Source organism: Crotalus tigris, unplaced genomic scaffold, assembly GCF_016545835.1.
Source record: "Crotalus tigris isolate CLP2741 ecotype Arizona unplaced genomic scaffold, ASM1654583v1 scf7180000018891.247784533:1973344, whole genome shotgun sequence".
Taxonomy (NCBI): domain Eukaryota; kingdom Metazoa; phylum Chordata; class Lepidosauria; order Squamata; family Viperidae; genus Crotalus; species Crotalus tigris.
In genome coordinates this window covers 412018-423846 of record NW_024097260.1, presented here as the reverse complement: position 1 = coordinate 423846, position 11829 = coordinate 412018, and the positions used below count along the sequence as shown (strand labels likewise).

The 11829-nt window shown below is 47.5% G+C and overlaps 1 protein-coding gene across 2 annotated transcripts; it reads left to right on the top strand.

Moving 5' to 3' along the window:
- The first annotated feature begins 1633 nt into the window (after positions 1–1633).
- PXMP2 (peroxisomal membrane protein 2) lies at positions 1634–11579 on the top strand. Of its 2 annotated transcripts, none has more exons than XM_039357353.1 (5): positions 1634–1814; positions 3881–3985; positions 8528–8690; positions 9957–10076; positions 11113–11579. In XM_039357353.1, exons 1-5 carry the CDS (start codon positions 1660–1662, stop codon positions 11176–11178), a joined length of 609 nt encoding a protein of 202 aa, XP_039213287.1. In that variant the 5' UTR covers positions 1634–1659; the 3' UTR covers positions 11179–11579. The 2 variants fall into 2 exon arrangements, with proteins under 2 accessions (XP_039213287.1, XP_039213286.1); XM_039357352.1 differs by having other exon boundaries at positions 1635–1814; positions 11107–11579.
- Positions 11580–11829: the final 250 nt, after the last annotated feature.

The window sequence follows — 11829 nt, the reverse complement described above, 5'->3', positions numbered from 1 at the left end:
CCCGGTGATGTATAAGTGGTTGGGGGTCACCACAACATGGGGAACTGTATTATGGGGTCGCGGCATTAGAAAGGTTGAGAACCACTGCTTTAGCTGGAGGGCTCCAACCTTCCTGAATGGATTATTACATCTGCATTTCTACAGAGCTGGTTTCTGCTTGGGGAAGGGAGACTTGGGGCTATTAAGGAAAAAACTGGGCATGCTTTTCTGCCTCTTTAAGATCCTTTGAGGAAATATAATATTCTGCCCTTTTAATATTTCCTCCTCTGGAGGTAGGGCTGACTTCCCACAGTTGTTAAGTGAATTCTCCAGTTGTTAACCTGGTTGTTAAGTGAATCTGGCTTCCCCTTTGACTCTGCTTGTCGGAAGGTCGCCAAAGGGGATCCCATGACACTGAGACCGTCATAAATGCGAGTCAGTTGCCAAGCGTCTATGAATTTTGATCCCGTGATCACAGAGATTGCCGCAACAGTCGTTAAGCGTGAAAAATGGTCCTAAGTCACTTTTTTTCAGTGCCGTTGTAACTGCGAGCGGTCACTAAATGAACTGTTGTTAAGCCGAGGACCACCTGTAGCACAGAAAGCAGACTCTGGAGGACACCAGAACAGGGAAGATCCTTGACCGACGACCACGATTGAGCCCCAAAATTTCTGTCGCTAAACGAGACAGTTGTTAAATGACTCTTGCCCCATTTTACAACCTTCCTTGCCACAGTTGTTCCCAGCAGTTGTTAAGTGATTCTGGTTTCCCCATTGATTTTGCTTATTGGGTCACAAAAGGGAACCGTTTCACTTAATGACCCCGTCGTAAGTATGAGTCAGTTGCCAAGTCGCTGGTTTGATCACATGACCACAGGGGTCAAAGGTCGTTAAGTGTGAAAAACGGTCTTTTTTTTCCCAGTGCTGTGCAAAAGGTCACTAAAAGAGCCGGTGTAAGTCGAGGACTACCAGTATTTCCCAGCCCTAGCTCGGAACCATGACACGTGAAACGGCCCCGGGGTTCCCCTCTCGCCGCCGCCGCCGCCCTCCCTCAGCTCCATCCCGCCAGGGAAGCTGGCTGCGGCCCTTAGGCCTTTGGCGCCGCTGCGGAATATCTCGCGAGATTCGGCTGCTTCCCGAGAGTTCGCCGCTCTCACGCCCCAAAGCTTTCTTAAACCAGGGGTGGGGGAATGGCGGCGCTTTTATGACTTGCGGACTTCAACTCCCAGAATTCCTGAGCCAGCCAAGTCATAAAAGGGCCGTCATTCCCCACCACACCTTTGCCTTCAACCAATCAGATTTCTATGCTTGGGTCTCGCTACCACGCGACCACCAATGGAGGAGCAGATTTCTATTCCTCTGCCCCCCCCCCCCGCTGTCTGTATTCACCCCTCCTCTCCACGCCATCTGTCCATTAGCTAATGCTCTGCCCCGGCTTTGCTCTCTCTTCTCCGATTGGATGAAATGACTCCTTTCATCACTCACGGCCACCCAGCTTCTCATCCTTCCCTCGGCCGCCTCGCGGGCAGCCAATGGTAAGCGAAGAGCCCCCCCCCCTCCGTCCCGCCCCACACATTGCCTGAACTCCGCTGCTGAGCTCCGCCTTTTCCCCCCCGTATCTTCTGATTGGCTTAGAGATGGGGGGCGGGGTTCCTCCGCCTCCTCCTCCTCCGCCAGGCGTATGCGCAATAGGGCTCGTCCAGGGACTGGCGATGCCCCCGGCGGGATGTCTCCGGTTTACTCCAAGCTCGATTCGGCGCCGCTGTCGCGGAAGCTGCTCACCCGCTACCTCCTCCTCCTCCGCCTCTATCCGGTGCTCACCAAAGCCGCCACCAGGTGCGTGCGCCTCTCCGCCCTTCCCGACGCGCTTTCAGAATCGGAGCTGGGAGGGGGTCCCTAGAGGTCATCTAGTCCAGCCCCCCCCCCCCGCTCAAGCAGGAGACCCTATACCAGGGGTAGGCAACCTCGGCTCTTTTATGACTCGTGGACTTCAACTCCCAGAATTCCTGAGCCAGCCAAGCTGGCTCAGGAATTCTGGGAGTTGAAGTCCACGAGTCATAAAAGAGCCGAGGTTGCCTACCCCTGCCCTATACCATTCCAGACGAATAACTCTCCAGTCTCTCCAGTTTTGGAGAGAGAAAAAATATTGTATGTAACAGAATAACAGAATTGGAAGGGACCTTGGAGGTCATCTAGTCCAGCCCCACCCGCTCAAGCAGGAGACCCTGTACCATTCCAGACAAATAACTATGCAGTCTCTTCTTAAAAATAACCTTCCCTTTTTCTCTCCTCTCCCTTCTCAGTAGTTTTGGAGAGAGAAAAAAATATTGTATGTAACAGAATAGCAGAGTTAGAAGGGACCTTGGAGGTCATCTAGTCCAGCCCAACCTGCTCAAGCAGGAGACCCTAGACCATTCCTGACAAATGGCTGGCCAGTCTCTTCTTAAAAATAACCTTCCCTTTTTCTCTCCTCTCCCTTCTCAGTAGTTTTGGAGGAAAGAAAATACTGTATGTAACAGAATAGCAGAGTTGGAAGGGACCTTGGAGGTCATCTAGTCCAGCCCCCCCTGCTCAAGCAGGAGACTTTATACCATTCCAGACAAATAACTATCCAGTCTCTTCTTAAAAATAAACTTCCCTTTTTCTCTCCCCTCCCTTCTCAGTAGTTTTGGAGAGAGAAAAAATATTGTATGTAACAGAATAGCAGAGTTGGAAGGGACCTTGGAGGTCATCTAGTCCAGCCCCACAAGCCGGAGACCCTGTACCATTTCATTGAAGTGGCTGTCCAGTCTTTTTTTTTGAAACCCTCCCTCCCCCCCCCAAAAAAATGATGAAGCACCCTCAATTTCTGGGAGCAAGCTGTCCCACTAATTAATTGTTCTCACTCTGAATATCTCTCTCCCAGGTATCTCTTTCAAGGTCCACAAATTCAATCAATCAGAATAGAGCTGGAAGGCACCTTGGAGGTCATTTAGTCCAACCCCCTGCTCAAGCAGGAGACCCTATACCAGGGGTAGGCAACCTTGGCTCTTTTATGACATGGCTGGCTCAGGAATTCTGGGAGTTGAAGTCCACGAGTCATAAAAGAGCCAAGGTTGCCTACCCCTGCCCTATACAAATAGTTGTCCAATCTCTTCTTAAAAACCTCCAGTGACAGAGCACCCACAACGTCTGAAGGCAATGTTGTCCCCACTGGTTAATTGTCTTCACTGTTAGGAAATTTCTCCTTAATTCCAGGTGGCTTCTCTCCTTTAGTTCCTATCCATTGTTTCTTGTCTTGCCTTCAGGGGCTTTGGAAAATAGGTTGACCCCCCTCCTCTCTATAACAGCCCCTCAAATATTGCAACACTGCTATCATGTCACCCCTGGTCCTTCTCTTCACTAGACTAGACATACCCGATTCCCACAACCGTTCTTCATTTGTTTTACCCTCCAGTCCCCTGATCAAGTCTTTGTTGCTCTTCTCTGCTCTCTTTCTAGAGCAGTGGTTCTCAACCTGTGGGTCGGGACCCCATTTGGGGTCGAATGACCATTTCACGGGGGTCGCCAGACAATGCAGTCCGCCATTTTTTCCCCCTTTTCCTTAGCTGTGCTACTCCCTTTTATTCTATTGGCTTTTGAAAGCCAATAGAAGAAACTCTCTTGAATAGAGTCTAATTCTATTGGCTTTCAAAAGCCAATAGGAATTGTCCAGGCTGTCTCTGCCCTGCTGAGCCCGCCAAAAGTCCCATTCTGCAAACGGTGCTGCACCAGTTGAGTAGTCATCGACTTACAACCAGTTGAATAGTCCTTGACTTACGACCGGTTGGGGGTCGCGGCATTAAAAAGGTTGAGAACCACTGTTCTAGAGTCTCAGCATCTTTTTTTTACATTTTCATATTTTACATCTTTTCTTCCCACAGTGCCTTCCTATCAGCTCTAGGGAGTCTCCTGTCCCAACTAATTGAGAAGACCCAGAAAAAGAGAAGCCTTGACTGGCGGGAACCCCTGCGGTTTGCTGCCTATGGGTAAGATGGGACTGGTGGAAGAAGCTCACCGAAGGGGTGGCCTGAAAAGTCTTGCCTTTCAATGTTGCTGTATCATGCAGTCGTGGGAGTTTTGTCGCCCCTCTTTCTGAGAATGGAAAAGTAGCGTGTTTTCCCAAAAATAAGACCAGCGTCAACGCTGCAAATATTGTATATTCTTGCTTTGACAATATGCAGAACTGTCTGGTGTTTTTGGGGTTAATACAGAGCAGAAGGGGGGTGGGGGTAAAGCCCGGGAAAGAAAGAGGAAGGAAACCTTCGACCTTCACACTAATTGGATAATGTGATATATGACAGCTAATTTAGGGAGGGAACATGCTGATAATTTAACTGCTCAGAGGAAGAGAACTTAGATCTCCGTTATGCCTGTGCCAAGACATTTTGTAACAATAAATGACTTTTAGGAAAATCAATGCCTGGAAGTTCTTTGAAGTGTTTCATTGGCCGGAACCATAACAAACAGGCCTTATTTTTTTTTTTTTTTGTGCCTCCAAAAGAGGCACCAGGTCTTATTTTCAGGGGGTGTCTTACTCACCTTCAGCACCGACAGCCCTGCCCAGCTGGTCTACTTCTCCTGAGGCCAGAAGATCAGCTCCATTCTGCAGCTGCATTCCGGCCTTTCCGGAAGGTCTAGGCCAGGGGTAGGCAACCTTGGCTCTTTTATGACTGGTGGACTTCAACTCCCAGAATTCCTGAGCCAGCCACGCTGAGGGGAAAGGGAGAGGTTTCCAAGCTGAGCCAGGCTGGCTCAGGAATTCTGGGAGTTGAAGTCCACGAGTCGTAAAAGAGCCAAGGTTGCCTACCCCTGATCTGGAGGGTCTCAGCCTAGGCCAGGGGTAGGCAACCTTGGCTCTTTGATGACTCGTGGATTTCAACTCCCAGAATTCCTGAGCCAGCCATGCTGAGGGGAAAGGGAAAGCTATGCTGGCTCGGGAATTCTGGGAGTTGAAGTCCACCAGTCATAAAAGAGCCAAGGTTGCCTACCCCTGTTCTAGGTAGCCGAGTACCGAGCTATGGATTGAATCTATAGTTTGGTCCTCGGCTGCAGAGGTCTTGCAGAACCGAGCTATGCATTGAGTCTATAGCTCGGTTCTCGGCTGCAAACGCCTTCCGGAAAGGCCTGTGACCTAGAAATGCAGGCCTGGCTGCAGAAGACGTTGCAGAAGAAGTAGGCCTGGCTGCAAGGTAAGTGGGTGCAGGGCGCGTGGGGCAGCTCCACTCCCCCACACACGCTGGCTTGATTTTTTGTGCCTTGCCCCAAAACTAGGGTTTATTTGGGGGGGGACACAGGGTACCTGCTTCCCACAGCCTTACTTTTCTGACCAGTAGCCAGCATTTAAGCCAGGTGAGCTAGCCACTCAATAAACTCCCTGTCAGATGTGGGGCTGGTGGGGCTGGTGGCCGGGGCTGGTGGGACCGCAGTTGTCAATGGAGCAGGAGCGAACTGAAACTTGTACCAGCACTGCGGTTGGTCGATCTGAACGGTCATGGACCTTGAACTCTTGGAATTTCCCAATGATGAAGTTAATTACTTACTTGAGGGTTACAGCTTGGGGATTTTTTCGGCTGTCTCAAACAGGCTCTGCCCGGTGGCGAAACGGTTAGAATGCAGGACTGCAGCTACTTCTGCTGTTTGCTGGCTTTTAGCCGTTCACCAGTTCCAGTCTCACTGCCTCAAGGCTGACTCAGCCTTCCGTCCTCCCGAGGTCGGTAAAATGAGGACCCAGATTGTTGGGGGACAAGAGGCTGACTTTGCAAACCGCTTAGAGAGGGCTGTAAAGCACCGTGAAGCAGTATATAAGTCTAAGGGTTATCTCCCTTCCTTCCTTCCTTCCTTCCTTCCTTCCTTCCTTCCTTCCTTCCTTCCTTCCTTCCTTCCTTCCTTCCTTCCTTCCTCCCTCCCTCCCTCCCTCCCTCCCTCCCTCCCTCCCTCCCTTCCTTCCTTCCTTCCTTCCTTCCTTCCTTCCCTTTGCCCACTGCCTGCAGTTCGATCCTAACTGGCTCAAAGTTGGCTCAGCCTTCCATCCTTCCGAGGTTGGTAAAATGAAGACCCACATTGTTGGGGACAATAGGCTGACTCTGTAAACCACTTAGAGAGGGCTGTGAAGCACTGTGAAGCGGTATATAAGTCTAAGGGCTGTTGCTATTATTAATGCCCCTTGTGCCTCCTGTTACACTTCAGAGATTACGGGGAAGAGGAATCGGTTTCTCTCCTGGAATCTTCTGTCAAGGTTGAATTGCTAAAATGCTTGCTAACCTCTGTCCCTGCTCAACTTGCCACAGAAACGGGGAGGGGAAAGGCTGGGAAAGAAATGGGAATTTCAAAAAGCCCGTGGACCATGAGACCCAAGGCCATTGTAAGCAGATGTCTTACAGAGAAGTGGACCGTTCCCATAACGAACAGAAAGGATGTGATTGGGCAACGTGAACACATGATGGGTGGGGGGGGGTTTATGAAAAGCTATCGTTAACTAACCAGATTTTTGCTCAGAAAAGTTAAGAGTGGACACCTTCCATCTGCTGACGAGCCTATGGGGAGCAGGGTGTGTGTGTGTGTGTGTGTGTGTGTGTGTGTCTCAGATTCTGCTTTCATTTCTTCAACATCTTCCACTTCCTCTTGCTTGCTTTTCTCAAGGATGGACCTGTTTGCACAATCTCCATCGCCTGGAAGTGGCCAGCAAATGGCCCTCGCTTACTTCACATATCCGGCATGATGGGGTCCGGTGGAGGGGTTTCACAGGCAGTGAGGCTCCTCCAGTGGACCATGCCTTGACGCTTGCCCCGGTCCCCCCCCTTCTGCCAGAGACCCTCAGATCTGTCCCACTCCTGCCCAGGCCTCCACAGGCCCCCTTGACGCGAACGATGTAGAGTTGGCCATGCCCACCCAATAGGCCACATCCACTCCATCCACACCCACCCAGTAGGCCGCACCCACCCTGGCCACACCGACCCACCCCCCGCCCTCCCCGAGAGCAACCGCAATGCTGATGTGGCCCTCAGTGAAATTGAGTTGGACACCCCTGGGCGAGAGGCTTGGACGACGTCACAGCAGCTCAATAACTGACTGACGCCAAGCCCTGGGATGAGTTGCAGCCTATTTGTGAAGCTTCGTGTCAGAATCCAATTATATTTCATCTCTAGTTATCAAATATAGAAAACCCCAATTCTGCCTTCTCTGGATTCTGCCATAAGAGGGAGAGAAGGGGGAGAACAAAGGGGCTTTATGGCCCTCACTTCCTTCAGTATACTTCTAAGGAACTGAATGTGTGTATTGCAAAAGAACTAACCATAAGAATGGGGCCGTTTTCCTTTCATGTAGTTTCTTTGAAGTCTCCATCCAGCCGGGCAGTAAGGAAAAGGGGGTGGGAGTGTAATGCCTGAGACTGTCGCTGGAAGAAGGGGGGGATTGGGTGGGGGTACTGGGGAACCCCTTAAAACCTCGAATGGGAGAGCTTGGACCCCAAGTCCTGTCTAGCACGCCTGCAACCATTTTCTCTTAATAAAGGATGCCTGTTGGAAGAATTATTCCAAGAGTTCTGTCTTCTTAAGATGCAGAGTGGGCTGGGTCCTTAAACTTCGAAAGACTCCGGCACTGTTTCTTCCATGGTTGCTTTGTAGCTTGCCTACAGACTCGGAGGGAGGGAAGGGGTGAACGGAACGCAGGCCTCAGATGGCGTGAGAACCGGGGTCGTTTGAGAGCTGCTTGCTGAGAACACAAGACCTTCTCTCATAACAAATGTGTAAAGTTTCATTGGACAATGTGACCTGCTGGCTTTAGGGGAGAGGGTACTTTTACGCTTTTGCTATGGTGATTTTGGCGCCAAGTCACCGGAGCTGCTTTTCCTTTCATCTGTGCTGAAATATTTTACTCAATAAAGTTTTGCATTAGAGAGCTGGGCGTCTCAGCTATGCTAGCTGTCAGAATCCAATTATATTTCATCTCTAATTATCAACTATAAAAAAACCCCATTTCTGCCTTATCTGGATTCTGTCATACGATGAAGGGGAAGGGGGGTGAACAAAGGGGCTTTATGGCCCTCACTTCCTTTGGTACACGTCAAAGGGACTGGATGTGTGTATCACCCAAAGGACTAACCATAACAATGGGGCTATTACCTTTCATGTACTCCTCTCTGAAGTCTCCCTCCAGCCGGCAGTAAGGAAAAGGGGGTGGGAGTGTAATGCTGAGACTGTCGCTGGAAGAGGGGGGTGATTGGGTGGGGCTACTGGGGAACTCCTTAAAACCTTGACTGGGAGAGCTTGGACCCCAAGTCCTGTCTAGAACGCCTGCAACCATTTTCTCTTAATAAAGGATGCCTATTGGAAGAACTATTCCAAGAGTTCTGTCTTCTTAAGATGCAAAGTGGGGTGGGTCCTTACACTAGCTTTGTTGTTTCCTCAAGCTGGAACCGTGACGCTATTATTCAAGAATCATCTGTTTTGAGACTGGATTGCACAGTTGGTTAGTCTCGTAGGAGAAGCGGTTGAGATCAAGCCCCACTCACCATTTCTTTCCTTTTGCAGTTTTTTATTCACTGGACCGCTCAGTCATTACTTCTACCTCTACCTGGAACAGCTAATTCCTTCGGAGGCCCCATTTGCACTCGTCAAACGTCTGCTGGTGGACCGTCTCATCGTTTCCCCGGCCTTCCTGGCCCTCTTTTTCCTCGTCATGAACTTTTTGGAGGTAGGGTCTTGCTTAGGGATGATCTGAGGGCAGCCGGTTTAACCCCTTCTCCCTGCTGGAATGCAAATGGGTGGCTGTCCGGCTTCCGCTTGGACACATCCGGTTCTGCTGTCCTTCCTGGGAAGAATGGCTTGGTTTGTTTTTCAGTAGAGGTAGTCCTTGCCTTACCACCACAATTGAGCCCAAAGTTTCTGTGGTTAAATGGGACATTTATTTAGAATGTAAGAGTAGAGTAAGAGTAGAGTAGAGTAGAGTAGAGTAGGAGTAGAGTAGAATTATAGAATAGAATAGAATAGAATAGAATAGAATAGAATAGAATAGAATAGAATAGAATAGAATAGAATATAGGATGGGATGAATGGAATGGAATGGAATGGAATGGAATAGAATGGAATAGAATAGAATACAATAGAATATAGGATGGGATGAATGGAATGGAATAGAATGGAATGGAATAGAATGGAATAGAATAGAATACAATAGAATATAGGATGGGATGAATGGAATGGAATAGAATGGAATAGAATAGAATTAGAATAGAATAGAATTAGAATAGAATAGAATAGAATAGAATAAGAGCAGAATAGAATAGAATAGAATAGAATGGAATAGAATAGAATAAGAACAGAATAGGAACAGAATAGAATAAGAGCAGAAGAGAAGAGACAGATTGTAGAATAGAATATGGAATACGAATAGAATGGAATAGAATAGAATAGAATATGGAATAAGAATAGAATGGAATAGAATAGAATATGGAATAAGAATAGAATAGAAAATAGAATGGAATAGAATAGAATAGAATAGAATATGGAATAAGAATGGAATGGAATGGAATAGAATAGAATAGAATAGAATAGAATAGAATAGAATAGAATAGAATAGGTCCTGCCTGAGCAGGGGGTTGGACCAGATGACCTCCAAGGTCCCTTCCAACTTTATTATTATTATAAAACTGTGTCCCCGATTTAACAGATTTGGGGGTTCCTTTTTTCCTTGCTTCCAAGCGTTGGCAGGGCTTCACAGTTGGAAGACTTTCTGAAGAAAAGCTGAGTGAAAAATCTTTATACAGCCACAACACTTACTGTGTGCCTCTGATTTTTTTTTTTTTTCTTGGCCCTGTCCCACCTCCCGGGATTCTCCTAATGGTGCCTTTTTATCGCACGTGAAAAGAATTCTCTCCGGGGCCTTTTGATACCTCCTGGATGCTTGGTGGGGGCATTTTTTTTTTTCATTTGCATGTGGCTGATCACCATTTTCTTCCAGGGAAAGGATATATCTGCCTTCTCCAAAAAGATGAAAACTAGTTACTGGGCATCCTTAAAGATGAACTGGAAAGTGTGGACCCCCGTCCAGGTTATTAACTTCACTTACGTCCCTTTGCAGGTAAGCACTTCCCTTTCCCCCCCCTCCCACCCCCATTTCATTCCCACGGATTACTTAATTGGGGGGGTGTAGGACGGAAGGGCAGAAGGCTACACGACGAGTCCACTTTCACCGGCTAAGCCGGTCGTCGTGACAAAGCACCAGGTTTCATGAGGTCTTGGATGGGAGACCACAAGGTAACCGCAGGGCTGTGGGCCAGACTGGGTAGGCAGGAGTCGCCCCCTAAGAAGGGCAAACCACTTCTGCCCCCTGTGGCTGGGAAATTGAGGGACGCGCCTTCGAGAGTTGAGCTTCCCACAAGGCAGTCTTTCCATTACGCGGTTTGAGGACAAGAATCTTTTATGCCGGGGGTCTTTAAACTCTGGCCCTTTTTTTAAAAAAAAATTTTTTTTAATAACAAATTGTATTGGTTTTCCAGTTTTACATTTTAAGTATTTGGAAAGCAAATTTTTATTTTTTTTATTTTGTTTTAATTGAAAATTTTTATTTTTTAAGATACAAACATTATAAAAATACAATAAAATTTTAAAGTAAAATAAATTCATAAGGCAACCATTGTCTATACTACCTTTACCCCCCCCCCTTACCCTCCCTCCCACCCCCAACCCCCCTCCCTTCACTTCCCAGAGCAGAATACAGGGTTAATAATAATAAAATTTATAATAATAAAAAAAGAAAAGAAAAAAAAAGAAAAGAAAAAAAATATCACAATTAACCTTTAACTCCATAACCTATAAAACAATTCTCTATAATATTTAACATTCATTCATAAAATAAATGAAACTTTTTAATTCCATACTTTTTCTGAATATAATCTATCCATCTTCTCCGTACAATAATATATCTTTCTTGTGTATGATCCTTTAAATAAGCAGAATTTTTTGCCATTTCTGCAAAACTAGATACTTTAAATATCCATTCTTCTAAAGTAGGCAAAGAATCTTTCTTCCAGTAGCAAATATTTATTTTTTATACCGCTGAGTCCTGTCCTCCTCTCTCTGTTACTGGTGGCCTTTTCTTCTCTCGCAAGTTCCAGGTGCTCTTCGGAAACCTCGTGGCCATGCTGTGGTTCGCCTACTTGGCGTCCGTCAAGAAGAGATGAAGGAAAAGCCGCCGGTCCAGCCCATCGGAGGAGATGGCCGTGGTTTCGATCCTGAGGTGGTGGAAGGATGGAGCAGAGGAAGGTGGCTGGGAAGCCCAGTTGGCCACTCCCATCCTTTGAAAGTTGCCCTTTGGCTTTCATCCCCATATCTGTGGCAAAGGGACTTCTCTTGTTGCCCTCCGCCCCCACGCCCCCCTAATAGCCATGACTAAGAAGGCCATTTTGTGCTCTCTCTTTTTTTTTCTCCAGATCTTTTCCAGAGGCAATTGCTGGAAAGATTTTTGTGCCTTTTCTCACACAGGCGCTTAATGGTAGTGGTGGATCTGTGGGCAGGGATCAGAACGGGCCGTAAATATATCCGTGCACAGTTTTTCTGAGCAATAAACGTAACGAGAAGAGTCTTTTGAATATTTTTTTTTAAAAAAACCCTACAAAACGATTGTGTTGTTATTTTTTTTTTTTAATTTAATTTTATTCTTTTGCATTCGCGTTTTCTGTTGAGCCAGGGACAAGTCTGCTATATCTTCAGCTTCTTTCGCTTCGCTGGCATCCTGCTATAAAATGCAGGGGAGAGGGGGGAAGGAATGGGGGGGGGGAAAGCAAAGTTGGGTGTGGAAAGAGGAAGACAAACGGAGGGAGGGAAGCTGATGG

Bases quoted from the DNA above. Each gene is read 5' to 3' on its own strand.
- PXMP2 (XM_039357352.1), top strand. From the start codon at position 1,660: ATGCGCAATAGGGCTCGTCCAGGGACTGGCGATGCCCCCGGCGGGATG. The intron at 3,986-8,527 runs GTAAGATGGGAC...TTCCTTTTGCAG, and splicing joins CTGCGGTTTGCTGCCTATGG to TTTTTTATTCACTGGACCGC. The intron at 8,691-9,956 runs GTAGGGTCTTGC...ATTTTCTTCCAG, and splicing joins TCGTCATGAACTTTTTGGAG to GGAAAGGATATATCTGCCTT.